The following is a 19,937-nucleotide window of genomic DNA, read 5'->3' as shown; positions in this document are numbered from 1 at the left end:
GGGGGGTGTCCGGGCGCTGGTGGCGGAGAGCGGTGGGTCCATGTGCTCGGGGGGCGGTCTCCCAGGTATTGTGTGTTCTGCGGGTCCCTCCCGACAACCGGGCAGGACAATAACCGTAGGAATGTGGTCCGTCTGATTTGGAGGGGCGAGGATGCGTGTCCACCTCGTGCTAAAGTGGTTAAGCTCCTCCTTCAGATTGAATTCAGGGCGAGTGACATCTTTGCCCTGATTCACCCCTACGGTTCATCTGAGTTTGACGTCAGTTTAGTTCGGCCAGAGGGTCTTGAACTCTTCTGGTCAAACTACGAAGTGGTGAAGAACGAGCCCGGCTGGCGGGATTTTGTCGTAAAGGAGATTTCCCGTCAAAACTCTGTCAAGAAAGTAACCGTTTTGACCCGTAACGAGACGCTTTCTTGTTATGACATCATGACCTGGCTCGGTCGGTATGGGGATGTGATGGACATGCCCAAGAAAAACTTTGATGAGTACGGGATCTGGTCTGGGGCCTGGACCTTTTCCGTCAAACTCAAGCGTTCAGGCAGTACGGTTGCCCACATTCCATCAGCTGCCTTCCTTGGACGTGATATGATTCAGGTCTTCTACCAGGGGCAGCCTAAGGTCTGTTACAGGTGTGGCAGCCCCACCCACTTTAGCGCAGCCTGTACTGTGCAGGTCTGCGCTTTGTGTGGTGGGGTGGGTCATCTGGCCGCATCCTGTAGGCAGATCCGGTGCCATCTGTGTGGTGTCCTCGGACACCCTTTCAGCCGTTGTCCTAGCACCTTCGCCCGTGCAGCAGCCGCTCCGGCTGAGGAGAGCTGTGAAGTTGCCTCGGCTGGGGAGGGTACGGGCAGGGATGGGGGTGCAACAGGGCTAGTGAGGAGGAAAAAGGGCCCCGCCAATCTAAGGAGGGAGGAAAATCGGAGGAGGAGTAGGGAGCTGGAGAGTGCCAGGTGACAGGGGTAGCTCCTGCCCCTGCTCCTGAAGCTGGCCCTGTAACCACTGAAGCCCTGGAGGAGAACGTCCTGGATGAGGAGATCAGGAGGCTTCACAGAGAGGAAGGCAATATGGCCGACCCTTCCGATTCCTCCCACTATGAAAGTTTGGATGAGGAGAGTGGGGTAAGGCCCAAAAAGAAAGGAAAGGGAGAAAGAAGAGGTCAGAGCCCTCTGTTCCTTGCACTGCGGGCCAGGTCCAAAACGGAAGCCTGACTGCCCCCCCCCCTTCTGATTGACCTGTCAAACCGGTACCTTATCCTCGATACCATCTCCTCCCCTACCTTGGAGGGGGAAGTTGAGGGAGAGGTGCCTAGGGAGAAAGAGCCTCTGGGGAGAACTGGGCCCTGTCCTGTTGAGGCACCTTCCTCAGAGGGCAGGGCTAGACTTGGGCCGGATGGGGACCATATGGACCAATCTGAGTCTAAAAAGAGGTCTAAAGTGGTCCTGCCCTCTCTTCTTCTTCGGGGGATGAAGGGGGCCAAAAAGAAGGGGAAACAAAGATAAAGGGTGTGGCCGTCTAATTTAATCACCTTGTATGGCAGAACTCACCCCATTGACGCTGGCATCTATTAATTGTGCCAGCATAAAGTCTGATACGGCTAGATTTGCAGCCTTTGATTTTCTCGGCCGCGTTGAAGCCGATATTTTCTTTTTACAGGAGACCAGGTTGTCAGATCTAGCCTCTCTGGTAAAAGCCAGAAGAGAGTGGAGGCGCGGTCCCTCCCACTGGTCTCTTGTGGCTGAGCCGTATAGTGGGGTGGCGGTCCTTTTTACCGCTCCTGTTGAATGCCGACGGGTTATTGAATTAGAAATGGGGAGGTGCCTGATCTTAGATGTCTTCATGAAGGGACAAGAGCTCCAGCTCATTAACATCTACGCCCCGCAAACTAAGCGGGGCCGTAAAGATCTCTTTATGAGGATTAAGCCCTTTCTTTTTACGAGTCGGCAAGTGATCTTTGGAGGGGACTTCAGTAATGTCACGAGGTCCCAAGATAGGAGAGGCTCCAATGGTCCGCTGACTTGTGATAGTGTGGCGCTGATTAGCATAGCTAGAGAAGCTCGCCTAGAGGACACCCACATCCGGAGCCCCTCGGGCCACGCGGGTTTCACCTATCATAAAGGTAGTCGCAGGTCTAGGATAGATAGGTTTTATTTAAAGGAGGAAGCCGTCTCTTCCGCAGTGTCCGTGGTTGAGGTGGAGTTCTCCGATCACTGTATGATTTTGTTTTCCCTGAATGTTTCAGAGACCCCCCCGGATGGGAAACGGAGATAAGACAGTCCTTTGAGGATTTTCTTCAGAGTCAGGTACCTTTACTGGATCTTTGTAGTGATAAGCTGGAGTGGTGGGAGATATTCAAGAAGTGGGTTGCGGGGTTCTTCCGCCAGCTCTCGAGCCTCAGGTCCCTGAACAGGTACCACTTGTATCAGGTTCTGAGGAAGAAACTCGAGCTTCTGGTCTCAACTGGAGGTAGCCGAGAGGATATCTCCAGAGTGAAATCCTTGCTGATGAGGTGTCAGTACGATAGGCACGCATCTTTAGTTTTTGAGAGGGATTTCGGGAAGTACCGCTTGCCCGACCCTTACAGAAACTGTAAGATGTCAGTGAGTTGTAAAGTAATTTCAGGACTGATTGATAGTACGGGATTTCTGCATCGGTCCAGATCAGGGATCTTGGAGGTCGTCAGATCCTTCTACTCGCACCTCTTGGGGAGGAAGGATCTAGATCGAGACAGGATGTCGGTTTTCCTGACTGAAACCATTCCTGAGCCAGGGGTAGACCCCTCTCTTGATGTTTTGGCAGAAGAAATCAGGGAAGAGGAAGTGAGACTGATGATCGAGGGGCTTGCCCCTAAGAGGTCGCCAGGTCCGGATGGCTTAACATCCGAGTGGTACAGGACCTTTAAGGAGTCTTTAGCTCCCCTCTTGACTGAGGTATTCAATGAGTGTCTCTTCTCGGGCACTCTGCCAAAGTCAATGAGGAGGTCAGCCCTGATTCTTCTTTCAAAGGGTAAAGATCCCAGCCGTATTGAGAATTTGAGGCCCATAGCTCTTCTCAATACGGACAGGAAGCTTCTGGCCAAGATACTGTTTAATCGGCTGGTGAAGTTTGCACCCCGGCTCCTTTCGGGGGCCCTGTTCCAGGCCGAAGCACCTTAAGTGCTGTCCTTAGTGTCAGGGAGGCAGTGGAGTGGAGTAGTGCAGGTTTCTGGAAGGGGTACTTGCTGTCCCTGGATCAGGCCAAGGCGTTTGATCGGGTGAACCACGAGTACCTCTGGTCTGTCCTCCTGAGATATGGCTTACCGAGTACTTTTGTCAATTGGCTTAAGATCTTGTATGCAGGGGCTGAGAGTTTCCCGCTGGTGAACGGTTGGTCTGGCTGCTCTTTTGAGGTGGGGTCCAGAGTCCGTCAGGGTTGTTCTTTGAGCCCGCTTTTATACGTGTTCGCAATCGATCCCTTCGTCAGGAGGGTAGATTGTGGGACGTTGGCGGGAGTCGGGATGAGTCTGGCAGAGCTGGATGTCACCCAGAGAGTGGTGGCGTACGCTGACGATGTCACTATTTTCGTCGATGTGGTGATGTCGGAGGTGGACCACTACTCGGAGGCATCTGGGTCTAAGATCTACCGGGATAAGTGTGAGAGTCTCTGGCTGGGAGGGGGGGATCCCACGTTTGATCTCCCGGACACCCTTCCAGGGCCCCAAGAATCAGCAAAAGTCTTAGGGATCACATTCGGCCAGGATGATTATTCCACCAAAAACTGGGATGGCAAGCTTCAGGATGCCACTCAGAAGTTGGACCAGTGGAAGGGCTGGTCTATGACCCTCAGGGAAAGGGTACACCTGATCAAATCGTACCTGCTCCCCTTGTTTATCTATCTGGGCAGCGTATGTATCTTGCCAGAGGCTTACTATACTAGGATCTACAGCCTGTTTTTCCAACTGTCATCGGGGAACAGGATGAACCTAGTCAAGTGGGAGGTTACGTACCGCACGAGGAGACTAGGGGATTTATCTATGGTAAACCCTGTGGTGTTCTTTACGAACACCTTCTTGAAAGCTAACATCACAAACCTCTGGAAAGAGAGGGCTCCTCCATTGGTAATCTCCTGCAGGGAATGGTTTCGGCCTTTCTTCCAGGAATTGGAGAGAGGAGGGCGAGTACCTCCGTACGCCCCATTGATATCTTCCGGCTTATGCTAACCCGACTCTGAAGGCGATACGTCGGTGGGGTCTGGGAGTGTGGGAGGTCAGGACCCAGTCAAGGCAGCTCCTTGGTAAACGGGTTCTGTTGACCCACTTCCAGAAGCCTCTGGCGCTCAGGGACTGCCCAGGTCGGGATCTGAGGGTGGGGTTGTACCTTTTAAACATGAAAAGGATCCCCCAGAAGTTTTGGGACTTGGCCTGGCGCTGCTTTTAGGGGAAGCTATGTGTAAGGGACAATTTGAAGTGTAGGAACTCTGATGATTGGGGATGTCCCAGAGAAGAGTGTGGGGACATGCTGGAAAGCATGGACCATTTCCTGCTTCATTGTCCCTTTAATATAGGGGTCTACAAGCGGGTGGGCGCTTCCATCGGCTGGAGTCAACTTGCCGGCCTTACCTACCCGGAGTGGGCTTATGGGGCATTTAGGAACCTGGGTGGCCGAGACCGGAGCACTTTATTCTTAGTTAGCTTAGTGGTTAGGTACTACACGTGGAACGCACAGTGTTTAGTGTTGATCCAACAGAAAATCCTCTCCGAGGGGGAGGTCTGTAGGAACAACACCGGTAACCTCGGGAAGATCAGGTCTTTGGAGTATTGCAGTATTGGTACCAGTAGGCCTTCTCTCCTGTGGAGAGGTTTTTTTTTTAATGTGCCCTAGGTACTAGACCTTTTAGGTAGAGTACCTTTATTTTGGTTAGGGGCAGTGTTATAGGGATAGTGATAGGGTGAGAGCAGGGTCAGTTTTAATGGAGGGATAGAATTAGGGAAAATTGTAGGGGGGAGTTAGGGAAAGAGTTTAAAATTATTTTTGATGTATCAAGTCTGCCATCCTTCTTCCTGGTGGTGGGCTAATGCATGTGCACGCTAGCTTTTTGTTTTGTTTTAAGCTGATATGGTAAGAAGGGCTTACAGGCGACCAAACTTGGGCCTAAGGTGGTTTTGGTTCAGTGTGTATACGTTAGTATGTATAAGTTTGTGTGTTAGTTGGTTGGGAGGAGTGCTAGGTGGGGAGGGTGTATTTGTGGGTGGTCGTGTTTTGCTTTTCTTTTGGGGACCTGACATGGGTCAGTTAGGGACAGGACTTTGTGTATGAACGGTATGGATCTGACCCATGTGCAGGAGGGGTGGTGTGGGAGAGGGTACATTTTTAGTGTAGGGATTTTGGTATGGTTTTTTATTGTTTTTGTAGGTTTTCTGCAGTGTATATATTTTATTTTTAGTTAAATACTATATTATTATGTTCATGTGATTTTGTATGTATATTGTTTATATATTGTTTTTTATATGATAGCATTACAGTAGTTATGGCAGTCGGACCAGTTATTATGTTGTTACGTGGTTTATTTGGTTTATTTCAGCTTATTTTTTTATTTATTTGCAGCCAGGTAGTGCTAATTTTTATGTTTATATTTTGCTAAGCCAAGTTGTGCTTTTTTTTTTTTTTTTTTTTTTTGTAGTGATGTGCTTGTTATATTTTCTGTTTTGCTTCCTCGTTGTGTTTCCCGAGTATGGATGCTTTTGAGTTGTAGCCAGGTAGTGCTAAATTTTATTTTCATATTTTGATAAGCCAAGTTGTGCTATTTTTATGTTCATTTTTTGGTATGTGTGTGAGTGTGTTGTTTGGTTCAGTTAGGTGGATTGCCATATTTTAGGTTTTTGTAAAGCTGGGCTGACCGGTTAGGCAGGGTTTTGTTTTTGTGTTTTGGTAACAGTATATTTCTTATTTATGTTATAGCTGGTGAAGCTTTTTTTGTGTTTTCGTATAAGTTTTGTACTTTTATAATAAAAAAGAGTGTCAGCAGAGAGCACTGTGGTCATACAGAAAAGAAATTCAAAAAGAAAAGAACTTCCTGTCGAGCATACAGAAGCTGATTAGTACTGGAAGGATTAAGATTTTTTTTTAATAGAAGAAATGTATAAATCTGTTTAACTTTCTAGCACCAGTTTATTAAAAAAAAATAAAAAAAATTTGTTCCACCAGAGTACCCCTTTAAAAAAGTCCTCATACATCTATGTCAATTAGATGTGGATTATTGTAGCTCTGCTGTCACTGAAGTGAATGGGAGCTGAGCAGTGAATATCAATGGGAGAATTAAAAAGTTATGTTGCTCTGAATGTGGCAATACAAAACTAAAACATTTTTAGTTTATTTCTGTATTGGAAAAACACAGCTTTAAACTCTATAAAGATATATTAAGAAATTAATTATCACAGACTTTTGGAATTAATAATATTCTGTACAAAGGTGCTGGGAATGCATCCAATTTCTTACATATACGCCCTGACCTCCTTGTTCTCTTACCTGTGTGAGTAATAGAAAAGGATTTCTTCAACCAGCACAAAAACTGAGAGTTCCAGCAGAACCCAGTGAAATGTGGGCAACTCTGTACCACAAGGGTTGCCCCGCCATTTCATAAATGCATACATGAGGATAATCATGGGAAAGGAAACGAAGAACTGGTTAAAGAGGACAACTTTGACTGCACTTTTGAGCTTTTCTGGGTCCACCTGGAAACATCAAACAGAATATAGTTGCATTATAAGAAACCTATTGCATTTTAGACTTTTAAACTTCACATACACAAATGACATCATACTCCACCCCATTGTCTGTAGGTATATGCATTTAAATTATGCCATGTGTTGAAAGTACTGTTAAAGGGACTCTCCCTAGGTTAGGCCATCCATGTCCGATTGTTGAGAACCTGACTTCTGGCGGACCGGATGATCAGTTGATTGAATGGACCCCTGAGCTCATGCACACACTGCGGGCTCTTCACTCCCTACCAAGCAGAGTGCCATCCACTGAGTAGAGGCTGTGCCTCATATTGCAGTCACCCTATTCACTTTAATAGGATGACTGCATTACCAGGTGCAGTGCCTGGTAGGAAGTGAAGAGTTTGCAGCACTTGCATTGGTGCAGGAACCTATTCAATCAGCTCACTGGTGGACATGCTGGGAGGAGGACCCTCCCCAATCATTTATCAATGGCTTATCCAAAGAACAGACCATCAATAAAGAAAAAGCCTAAATAACCCCTTAAGGACCCAGGGTTTTTCCGTTTTTGCACTTTAGCGGTCCCGAACAGCCCACTGAGCTAGCCGGGGGTAGTTTACTTTCACTTTAAACGCATCGATCAACTTTGAACGCCACGTCTAAAGGGTCAATAGCGCGAGGCACCACGATCAGTGCCGTGAGCTATTAGCCACGGGTCACGGCCGTTGTTAGAGGCCAGGCCCGACCTGTTATGAGGCAGGGCCCTGCCTTATAGAAAGGGAGTGGGCTCAGGGCGTACAGGTACGCCCTGGGTCCTTAAGTGATTAAAGGGGTATTCCGATGGGAAAAATTATTTTTAAATCAACTGGTGCCAGAAAGTTAAACAGATTTGTAAATTATATCAGTCTCTGTTAGAATAATGTAGGTCGCAGCACCTCTCTATTCATATCTGTTTAACTTTCTGGCACCAGTTGATTTGAAAAAATTTGTTTTCCACCGGAGTACCCCTTTAAGCTGGCCATACATTTTGTATAGCTGTTAGCTGAAGCCATACACATGTATACTTGGCTCAACTAAAGCAAACAACTAGTAAAGCTACATTGAAACAGCATGTTCAGCCCTAGATGCCATATCATCCGACATGTCAAAATTGTCTCCTTTTCATCTGGCCAGTGTAGGTCAGTACACCTTTTTTTTTTTTTTTTTTTTAGCTGCTAGAAATAGATCAGCAGATTGCGCTATTCCATACAGAGATATCCAGTGAAAAGGAAACTTTTTTTTTTTTTTTAAACAATGGGAATCTGTGGCATCTAAGTTATACATTGGGAATCCCCATGATGTATACCTCTGACAGAAACTGCAAAACACCTAATTAAAACTAAAGAGATTTAAAAAAATTACCACTCACGTTTTATGGTTGGGCAAAATTGGAGGTAAAAGTGGTATTCTTGATAGATACAGTCAGGTCCATAAATATTGGACACAATTCTAACATTTTTAGCTGTATACAACACCACAATGGATTTGAAATGAAACTAAGAAGATGTGCTTTAACTGCAGATTTTCAGCTTTAATTTGAGGGTATTTACACCCAAATAGGTGGACGGTGTAGGAATTACAACAGCTTGCATATGTGCCTCCCACTTGTTAAGGGACCAAAAGTAATGGGACAGAATAATAATCATAAATCAAACTTTCACGTTTTAATACTTTGTTGCAAATCCTTTGCAGTCAATTACAGCCTGAAGTCTGGAACATATAGACATCAGCAGACATTGCTGGGTTTCATCCCTGGGGATGCTCTGCCAGGCCTCTTCTGGAACTGTCTTCAGTTCCTGCTTGTTCTTGGGGCATTTTCCCCTTCAGTATTGTCTTCAGCAAGTGAAATGCATGCTCAATCGGATTCAGGTCAGGTGATTGACTTGGCCATTGCATAACATTCCACTTCTTTCACTTGTAACCTGTTAAGGACCAATGGCGTACCTGTACGTCCTGCGTCCTCTCTCTTTCTATAACGTGGGCCACGGCGTGGCCCAGCGTCATAGCAGGTCGGGCCCGGCCATTGTCTGACAACGGCCGGGACCCGTGGCTAATAGCGCGCGGCACTGATCGCAGTGCCGCGCGATATTTACCCTTTAGATGCGGCATATAAAGTTGATTGCTGCGTCTAAAGTGAAACTAAACTACCCCCAGATAGCTTAGGGGGCTGATCGGGACCGCCGCGGTGTCCCAAACAGCTGTAGGACACGAGGAGGGGCCCCTTACCTGCCTCCCGGTTTCTGATCGCCGAATGACTGCTCAGTGCCTGAGATCCAGGCATGAGCAGTCAAGCGGCAGAATCATCGATCAATGTTTTCCTATGAGAAACCATTGATCAATGTAAAAGATCAATGTTTGCAGTGTTATAGCCCCCTATGGGAGCTATAACATTGCCAGAAAAAAGTGGAAAAAAAAGTTAAAAGATCATTTAACCCCTTCCCTAATAACATTTTGGATCACCCCCCTTTTCCCATTTAAAAAAAACCTGTGTAAATAAAAACAAAACATATGTGGTATTGCCGCGTGCGCGCAAAAAAAATCCGAAATAGCGTATTTTTGGTCACTTTTTATATCATGAAAAAATTAATTAAAAGCGATCAAAAAGTCCGATCAATACAAAAATGGTACCGCTAAAAACTTCAGATCACGGCGCAAAAAAATTACAAAATTGTGTTTTTTCTTAAATTTTGTTGCACAATGATTTTTATTCCGTTTCGTCGTAGATTTTTGGGTAAAATTACTGATTTATTTACAAAGTAGATTTGGTGGCGCAAACAATAAGCCATCATATGGATTTTAAGGTGCAAAATTGAAAGAGTTATGATGTTTTAAAGGTAAGGAGGAAAAAATGAAAGTGAAAAAACTCTGGTCTTAAGGGGTTAAAGAACTCTTTGGTTGCTTTTGCAGTATGTTTTGGGTCATTGTCCATCTGCACTGTGAAGCGCCGTCCAATGAGTTCTGAAGCATTTTGCTGAATATGAGCAGATAATATTGCCCGAAACACTTCAGAATTCATCCTGCGGCTTTTGTCAGCAGTCACATCATCAATAAAGACAAGAGAAGCAGTTCCATTGGCAACCATACATGCCCACTATGCCATGACACTACCACCACCATGCTTCACTGATGAGGTGGCATGCTTAGGATCATGTTCCTTTCCTTCTCCATACTCTTCCCATCACTCTGGTACAAGTTGATCTTGGTCTCATCTGTCTGTAGGATGTTGTTCCAGAACTGTGAAGGCTTTTATAGATGTTGTTTGGCAAACTCTAATCTGGCCTTCCTGTTTTTGAGGCTAACCAATGGTTTCCATCTTGCGGTGAACCCTCTGTATTCACTCTGGTGAAGTCTTCTCTTGATTGTTGACTTTGACACACATACACCTACCTCCTGGAGAGTGTTCTTGTCAAGCCCCACAGGTGTGGACCCACTGTGCCACAAGTGGCTGCTGGCCTAACGTGCAGAGTGGGCAGGCAGATGCAATAGAAAGCTTCAGACGCAGCAGAGCTGACTTAGGTGACTTTAGCAGGCAGGCACTCTAAAAACAGCAGAGAAGGAAAGCTCAGGTGTAGCAAACTGGAACGCTGGAAACCAGGAACACTGCAGACAGAGACCTTCACTGTAATAAACTACAATGTTGCTCAGGCACCACAGGAAGGGAGGAGTGCTCTTTTATAGGTGGTGCCCTGCAGGAATTGGCTGGGAATCTAATAAGGAGTGCACACTGGCCCTATAAGTCTCAGCCAGTGCTTGCACACAGCCCCTAGAGGACAGAGGATAAACTGCAGCCATGGCAGAAGCAGGACATGGTACAGAGCAGGCCGCCTGATGTAAGTAAGAAATAGTACTCCCCTCCTTGCACCCCCTCTTCTCCAGGTTCATTAGTTTCTCATCAGGCAGTAACGCCACAGGGGTCGGGACATGTGTCTGAAAAACAGGTGCCAGTTTAGGATTCCGCTTCGCTTGAGCGGCCTCAGGATCAGGCTTAGCGCCTACAGGAATGGATTTTGAGGAGGATGCTGAATGAATCTCACACTGGCATGAGATATGGCACTAAGGTCCCCAGCGGAGAATATTCCTCGTACACCAATCTAGAACAGGAGAATGTTGTTGCAACCAGGGCAGTAACTCCTCAGAATATTGAGTGCCCACTTGTAGCCTCAGAGGGGTGGTAATGTAGCGGATTGGCATAGGAAGCAGATGACCATCAACAGATGTCGTTACAAGTGGCTTCTTCAGATGCGTAGTAGGTAGCTGGTACAGGTCCACTAAAGCTTTGCTTACAAAGTTTCCAATAGTGCCAGAATCCAGGGATGCAGGTTTTTCCTTTAGACAGGGTCACAGGAATACAGAGCATGAGGGAGTAAATTTTATTGCCAAGAGTCACTTTTCCAATAGACCCCAGGGACTGCGGTTTTTCGCCTTTGGAAGAACAATTGCATACAATGTGACCTTTTCCGCCACAGTAGAGACACAAGTTTTCAGTCAGACGACGCTGACGCTCCAGATCAGTGAGCTTCAGGCATTCTTCAGGCGGAAAAGCAGCAGGAGTAAATTCAGAAGTCCACTTAGCTTGAGCGATCTGGGAGAAACGTTCCTGGAGACGCACGTCTATGCGTGTGGCCAAAGTGACTAGAGCGTCCAGGGAGACAGGGAGATCCCTTCCAGGAGAGCAGAAGCTGCAGAAGATGCACGGCCTGGTTCCTCAAAGTCTGTGAAAAAAGCAGTCAAAATTTTTTACAAATTAACAGTCTCTGAACCGCATCGCTCCCATAGAGGAAGGAGATGATGAAGGCAACTTTTGCTCTTTCAGACAGGAACTTGTTACCATGAAGCTCAAAATGGATCAGGCAGTGGTTCAGGAATCCTCTGCAGGACTTCGGATCATCGTCATAGCGTGGAGGCAAAGGCAGTTGGATGCTGGAAACAGGTGTGAACACTGTTTGGTAGAGGGTGTGATGCAGGGCAGATGGAATAACCCTAGGGGCAGATGGCATTAACGCCTTGTATTTGTGACGCCAGGGCGTGGTTTGTCCACCCGAAGGTATACCGCTGGATCTTGGGCTAGACACTGGGCAATAATGACTCCGACGCCGACTTAAGGACAATGATAGCTTTACTGAGTGACAGATGGAACAGTCTATACAGCTTAGCCAGGCCCACAGAGGTGACCAGTGACTTCAGAGACCTCAGAGCTTGCTGGGACTTGTAGTGGACTGGGACAATATTGCAGGCCACGCTGACTGAAGACGGATGACTTTGACTTGAATGGGACTGACTATACCCCAATTATAGGTTACTTGAAGACATGTGGCTGCTGGACTGACTTGGGACCTCCTATGGACTCCAGACACACTCTTAGGACTTGATTTGGCTGGACCTCAGAAAAGACTCAGAGCTGAGCTCAAAGAGAGTGAAGAGACTCCTCCCAGGACTTATATAGGGGAGACTATGGTGGGGTCCTATAGGTCACCCTTAGGTCACTGACACCTCACTGGGTTACACTCACATGACAACAGGTTAACCACATGACAAATATTCTTAAAAATACAACACTCATATACAATACATAGCATAAAACCAACTGTACAAAGGGAACAGATGCAGGGGGGTCCAGGGGACACTGCTGGGAGGAAGCCTGACAGGGCAGCGAGGGTACAGGTGTACAACTCCTGTACTGGGCCACCACAACTGTGCATCAGGAACCACAGGAGTTGCTGGGACCTGTGGTGTGGCTGGATCAGGTGCAGATAAAGCATCCAGGCGAGCAGAAATAGAGTTCATAAATTGCAGCAGTTGCTCTTGGCGATCACTTTGAAGTTGCAGCTGCTGACACAGTCCATGGACCGACTGTGCCATAAGTGGCTGCTGGCCTAACGTGCAGAGTGGGGCAGGCAGATGCAATAGAAGGTGTCAGAAGCAGCAGAGCTGACTTAGGTGACTTTAGCAGGCAGGTGCTGTAACAACAGCAGAGCAGGAAAGCTCAGGTGTAGTAAACTGGAACACTGGAAACCAGGAACACTGCAGACAGAGCCCTTCACTGTAGTAAACTACAATGTTGCTAAGGCACCACAGGAAGGGAGGAGTGCCCTTTTATAGGTGGAACCTGGAAGGAATTGGCTGGGAATCTAATAGGGAGTTCACACTGGCCCTATAAGTTTCAGCCAGTGCTCGTGCGCAGCCCCTAGAGGATAGAGGAGAAACTGCAGCCATGGCAGAAGCAGGACATGGTACAGAGTAGGTCACCTGATGTAAGTAAGAAATAGGACACACAGTATGCCGGTGGTTTTCAACCAGCGGCGTTACAATTCTTCATCTGGCCAACTGTTGTGAAGGGGAAAGGGAAAGAATTCTTCGGTCATCCACCACAGTTGTTTTCCTTGGCCTTCCGGGTCTTTTGGTATTGCTGAGCTCACCGATGCGTTCCTTCTTTTTAAGAATGTTCCAAACAGTTGTTTTGGCCACACCTAATGTTTTGGCTATGTCTCCAATCTATTTAGTTTTTTCCGCCTAATGATGGCTTGCTTCACTGATAGTGACAGCTCTTTGGATCTCATCTTGAGAGTTGACAGCAACAGATTCCAAATGCAATTAGCACACTTGAAATAAACTCTGGACCTTTTATCTGCTCATCGTAATTGGGATAATGAGGGAATAATGCACACCTGGCCATGGAACAGCTGAGAAGCCAATTGTCCCATTACTTTTGTTCCTTTAACAAGTGGGAAGCACATATGCAAACTGTTGTAATTCCTACACGTTCACCTGATTTGGGTGTAAATACCCTCAAATTAAAGCTGACAGTCTGTAGTTAAATCACATCTTGTTCGTTTCATTTCAAATCAATTGTGGTAGTGTATAGAGCCAAAAATTTTAGAATTGTGTCGATGTCCCAATATTTATGGACCTGACTGTATATCTTTTATTTTTTTATTATATGGTACTGGGGTTGTGAGCATACTCGCCTACCCGGGTCCCCTACGGCTCCCACTGTGATGCCTTCTGATCCTCCATTCTCTGCTCATTTTGCTACTTCCGAGACATCTTGTCAGTGACAGCTCACTTAGCCAATCATTGACTGCAGCGTTTCTGCCTCAATCAGTAATTGTAACCAAGCCATCACTGCTGAAACAAGTCAGTCTCGGAAGTAGCAAGCTGAGCAAAAAGTGAGGGATTGGAAGTTGCCACAAATTTTTATATATCTGAATAATCCCTAAGATTTTTAGCAGTTTTATCCTACAGTCCTGGGGATCTGGATTCCCACCTGTCTAGGTGCAACATCTGCATGGGGTTTTATCCACCCAGTGCTTGCTTTAGCTGCATCTGGGTAGTCAAGTCTTCCAAGACATTCCAAAACTTGGTGATAACTATAAATTGTTACTGGTATGATACTAGTAAATAGAATGACAGCCAACTGGGACTGATATTACAATGCTGCAGATTATGTTAGTGCAATAGGACTTAATAATGTTATGCACCTTGAAAATCTCAGCAGATAGTTTGTTTCTGCATACGTACCGGTTCATTCTTTCCCTGCTGAATTCTATATCGTGTTATAAAGTTTGGTCTTCCAGTCAGGTCAATCACCATCAGGACTGCATTGTACGTCCAAAAGAAAAGACTGGGAATTGTCATGGCCCCTACACAAAAAGGCGAAAAAACACATTATATATAAATATGGATAAAGAATAAATATGGATTTACAATAAAACAAAAATAGCACAAAAATATGGATAAATATAGATTTAAAATAAAACCAAATGAACCAAGAACCAAAAGGTTATTAGGGTGCCTACCTATTCTTTGCCAGAGCCCCCTTGCAGTAGTACCACATATACTGCCCTGATGACAACATTGCCAAGGGCTCCCACACACCCACATTATCAATATGGGTATCAGCAAAGTTTGGATTTTAGACCCATACTTACTTAAGAAGCTTCCCCTCACCCACATTTTGGTCTGATTTATTTAATCCTCACCCCTTTTGTGTTCTAATTCATATGATTGTCCCACAAAAATGTGAATTAATGTACTTGTGCATCTTCCGGTTCTGGTTTATTCAGAGTTATACTTGTATCCTAGAGCACCCTACACTGAGGGCCCACGTTCTGGCCCATTAAATGTGCTGGCACACTTGCTATTGCAGGATTTTCACATGTGAATATTCCATTCATTTTTATTAACAACTAGCCGAGTACCCGGCGTTGCCCGATTTTTCCTTCCTAATTCTTGTTGTGGAGGAAAATCAACAAAGGAGGAAGCTTGTGACTTCATATCCCAACCCCATATCCCGTCCTCATATCCCAACCTGATATCCCATCGTCATATCCAGACCACATATCCCATCCTCATATCTCAACCTCCTCTCCCGACGTCCTATCCCATCCTCATATCCCGTTCTCATATCCCATCCTCCTATCTCAACCTTATATCCCATCCTCATATCCCGACCTCATATCCCATCATCATATCTCAACCTCCTATCCTGACATCCTGTCCCATCCTCATATCTTGTCCTCATATCCCGACCTCCTATCCTGACCTCCTATCCCGTCGTCCTATCTCGACCGTATATCCTGTGTTCATATCCCGTCCTCCTATCCCGACCTCCTATCTCGACCTTATATCTTGTCCTCATATCCCGTCATCATATCCCGACGTCCTATCCCGTCCTCCTATATCTACCTCATATCCCGTCCTCATCCAGACCTCATCCCATCCTCATATCTCAACCTCATATACCGACCCCCTATCCCAACCATCTATCCCATCCTTATATCCCGTCCTCCTATCCCATCCTCCTATCTTGACCTTATATCCTGTCCTCATATCCCGTCCTCATATCCTGACCTCCTATCCCATCCTCATATCCTGACCACCTATCCCGTCCTCCTATCTCGACATCCTATCCTGTCCTATCTCGACCTCATATCCCATCCTCCTATCCCGATCCCATATCCCATCTTCATAGCCCGACCCCATATCCCATCCTCATATTCCGACCTCATATCCCGTCCTCATATCCCGACCTCCTATCCCGTCCTCCTATCCCGACCTCCTATCCCATCCTCATATCCTGACCTCCTATCCCGTCCTCCTATCTCGACCTCATATCCCGTCCTCCTATTTCGACCTCATATCAGGTCCTCATATCTGCAATTTCCTGTATCCTCCACCAGAAACTGCAGCATAATCGATGCACAGGGCAAGTGACTTCCGACATTCGATTTATTTATACTGTCAGTGTAGTGAATGTATCAGATACAGCCCTTACCTAAATTGATAACAAGACTGCATGCCCATAGGAAGACAGCTATAAAGATTATGTACCCTGGAGCCTCGGAGAGCTTAGGAGTCATTAATTTCTACTGAGAATACAAAATCTGGATTAAAATACTGCTAGGGCCTAGTTATGCATGGCATGTGTATTAGCAGATTAGCAGACATCAGGGACATACTAGAATCAGTCACAAGGAAAAGGGTTTTATTTCATTTAAGTAGTAATACTATATGCTGTTCTGAACAGCATCTCTGTCAAGTATACAGGATTAATTTTATACCATAGATGCAATACAGTACAATTACTTAGCACATTAGATGAGTAGATATTGACTTAGACTCACCCAGACAGTATAAAGCCAGTTCATTGCCCCCATAATACTTGTGCAGCCTGCCCCATAGGGCTTGCCAGAAATCACCAGATGCACCCCAAAAAACTTGTAGATGCCTAGGATGGTAGCACAGCAAAGAGAGAAGAGATATATAAAAAAAAAAAGGCAAAAATAGAATGTACCAAAATTTTCATTTCCTGAAGTCCGTAGGCAGCACGATAACAAAAGGGTTAAAGCTCTTTAGGTAAACCCAAATAACAAGTTAATTTGCATTAAATGAATTACCGTATTTATCGGGGTATACCACGCACCGGCCTATAACACGCACCCTCATTTTACCAAGGATATTTGGGTAAAAAAAGTTTTTTACCCAAATATCCATGATAAAATGAGGGTGCGTGTGTGCGCGTGTATACCCCGATATACCCCCAGGAAAGGCAGGGGGAGAGAGGCCGTCGCTGCCCGCTTCTCTCCCCCTGCATTTCCTGGGGTCTATAGCGCTGCTGTCGGCCCTTTTCACCCCCTGGTTATCGGCGCCGCTGCCCGTTCTGTCCCCCTGACTATCGGTGCCGGCGCCGATAGCCAGGGGGAGAGAAGCGGCGCCGACAGCCAGGGGGAGAGAAGGGGCAGCGGCACCCATTGCCGGCGCCGCTGCCCCGTCGCCTCCCCCCATCCCCGGTGGCATAATTACCTGAGTCGGGTCCGCGCTGCTCCATGCCTCCGTCGTGCGTCCCCAGCGTCGTTGCTATGCACGGCGCCGTTCAGCGCATAGCAACGACGGAGGCCTGGAGCAGCGGAGCAGCGCGGACCCGACTCAGGTAATTATGCCACCGGGGATGGGGGGAGGCAACGGGGCAGCGGCGCCGGCAATGGGTGCCGCTGCCCCTTCTCTCCCCCTGGCTGTCGGCGCCGCTTCTCTCCCCCTGTCTATCGGCGCCGGCACCGATAGTCAGGGGGACAGAACGGGCAGCGGCGCCGATAACCAGGGGGTGAAAAGGGCCGACAGCAGCGCTCTAGACCCCAGGAAAGGCAGGGGGAGAGAAGCGGGCAGCGACGGCCTCTCTCCCCCTGCCTTTCGGCGTATAACACGCACACAGACTTTAGGCTAAAGATTTTTGCCTAAAAAGTGCGTGTTATACGCCGATAAATACGGTAAGCACCTAAGGTTTAACCCTTTAAAGCTGATCACATGATCGTCCTATGGCAGCACAATAACAAATAACTTGAAAAACAGTACCCTAAGTGGGTGGGACAGATTAAGCCACTTTTTTTCTTTGCTATAATTTGAGCCCTTTGTTGCAAGAATGTGTAGCCTTAAATGTATGGAAGCAGATGACTTTACATATGTGTATTGCAGACTTAGATTCAAGAAGCAAAAAATAAATAATATACCTAAAATGTTAGTAGTTTAAGGGGGCATTCACACTTGGGCATATGGCAGCCAGATCCGGCAGGAGGATTAAAAAAACGTCTGCTGCCGCATCCCTACCAGACCCATGCCACACGCCATTCATGTAAATGAGCCGAATGGAGTCACATAGTGACTGGGGTCAGCTCATTTTTTAACCATATTCGTTTTTGTTGCCGGACTGATTTGGTCCAAAATCTGACTCCGTCTGGCTCATTTAAATAAATGGGGTGCGGCATGGGTCCGGCAGGGATATGGCAGCAGCTGGATTTTCAATTCTTTCGTCAGATCCAGCTGCAATATGACCATAGGACACAGTGGTTAAATCCAGGAGATTATAACAGACACAATCATAGAAATAGCTTAATAAACACTACAGATATTACAGCAGTCAAACAACCCAAAAAGTGGTTATTGTAAAAACAGCTGCATAAACCAGAGGGTGGCATAAGAATTTGTGGTATGCCTCTGGGGTAGGGATAGTGTAGTTAGGGTATTGCTGCAGTATATCAGGGGTTAAGGTTAACCCTATTGTTTGTGACGCCAGGCTGAGGGGTAGTATGATGAGGTAATTCTCAGGCCTATCGCCGCCCTTCCTAGTAACGATAGGTGCATGCAAATAATGACTGAAGGTCCACAAGGTAGTTGAACTTGAATAAACTTTACTTAAAGGCTTGCGGTACATCCAATGAATAGTAACAGTCTCTTTAATACAGTCTCCATACACTTCATTGACTGACAGTTGTTGCGGACCTTAACCGTTGATATAAGTCTCTAAATTTAGGGTAATTTGCGAAGATCCCTCCGGATTTAGGGGATAGATATGGTCCGGTGATCTTGTAGAGTGTTAGGAATTGATTACACTCACAGTTTGAGAAGATATCAGCCGTCGCCGCAAGGCTCGGGCCTAAACTCACTGATGACAGCAGCGCAGATCCTTCCCTGTCAACAGCCCAGTAACAAGAGAGAGAGAGCAATGGCCGCCGCTCCCTTATATAGGCAGGGGCAGGGCCGTTTCTATTGGTCCGAATAACTGTCACTCACCGGCACAAGGAATGATGGTTCAAATACGTCACAGGGACTTCCAAAGGTCCTTAACCCCTTAAGGACTCAGCCCATTTTGGCCTTAAGGACTCAGACAATTTAATTTTTACGTTTTCATTTTTTCCTCCTCGCCTTCTAAAAATCATAACTCTTTTATATTTTCATCCACAGACTAGTATGAGGGCTTGTTTTTTGCGCGACCAGTTGTCCTTTGTAATGACATAACTCATTATATCATAAAATGTATGGCGCAACCAAAAAACACTATTTTTGTGGGGAAATTAAAACGAAAAACCCAATTTTGCTAATTTTGGAAGGTTTCGTTTTCACGCCGTACAATTTATGGTAAAAATGACGTGTGTTCTTTATTCTGAGGGTCAATACGATTAAAATGATACCCATTTTTACATACTTTTATATTACTGTTGCGCTTAAAAAAAATCACAAACTTTTTAACCAAATTAGTACGTTTATAATCCCTTTATTTTGATGACCTATAACTTTTTTATTTTTCCGTATAAGCGGCGTTATGGGTGCTCATTTTTTGCGCCATGATCTGTACTTTTTTTTGATACCACATTTGCATATAAAAAACTTTTAATACATTTTTTATAATTTTTTTTTTTATAAAATGTATTAAAAAAGTAGGAATTTTGGATTTTTTTTTTTTCGTTCACGCCGTTAACCGTACGGGATCATTAACATTTTATTTTAATAGTTCAGACATTTACGCACGCGGCGATGCCAAATATGTCTATAAAAAAATTTTTTGCGCTTTTTGGGGGTAAAATAGGAAAAAACGGACGTTTTACTTTTTTATTGGGGGAGGGGATTTTTCACTTTTTTTTTACTTTTACATTTTTTTACTTTTTTTTTACACTTGAATAGTCCCCATAGGGGACTATTCATAGCAATACCATGATTGCTAATACTGATCTGTTCTATGTATAGGACATAGAACAGATCAGTATTATCGGTCATCTCCTGCTCTGGTCTGCTCGATCACAGACCAGAGCAGGAGACGCCGGGAGCCGCACGGAGGAAGGAGAGGGGACCTCTGTGCGGCGTTCTGAATGATCGGATCCCCGCAGCAGCGCTGCGGGCGATCCGATCATTCATTCAAATCGCGCACTGCCGCAGA

At 46.0% G+C, this 19,937-nt stretch overlaps 1 protein-coding gene across 6 annotated transcripts in view; it reads right to left on the bottom strand.

Moving 5' to 3' along the window:
• FAXDC2 (fatty acid hydroxylase domain containing 2) overlaps positions 1–19,937 on the bottom strand; it is a 125,881-nt gene that overhangs the window by 10,193 nt on the left and 95,751 nt on the right. For 5 of the 6 annotated variants that reach the window (XM_056516811.1, XM_056516814.1, XM_056516815.1 and 2 more), the window contains exons 4-6: positions 16,357–16,460; positions 14,252–14,373; positions 6,501–6,706 (exon numbers count right to left, since the gene is read on the bottom strand). In XM_056516811.1, coding sequence (XP_056372786.1) covers positions 6,501–6,706; positions 14,252–14,373; positions 16,357–16,460 — 432 coding nt within the window. Of the gene's footprint in view, positions 1–6,500; positions 6,707–14,251; positions 14,374–16,007; positions 16,102–16,356; positions 16,461–19,937 lie in introns of all 6 variants that reach the window. The other variant, XM_056516816.1, reaches the window with a different exon arrangement.

This window comes from Hyla sarda, chromosome 4, assembly GCF_029499605.1.
Source record: "Hyla sarda isolate aHylSar1 chromosome 4, aHylSar1.hap1, whole genome shotgun sequence".
Taxonomy (NCBI): Eukaryota; Metazoa; Chordata; class Amphibia; order Anura; family Hylidae; genus Hyla; species Hyla sarda.
This window is presented reverse-complemented; position numbering and strand designations above follow the sequence as displayed.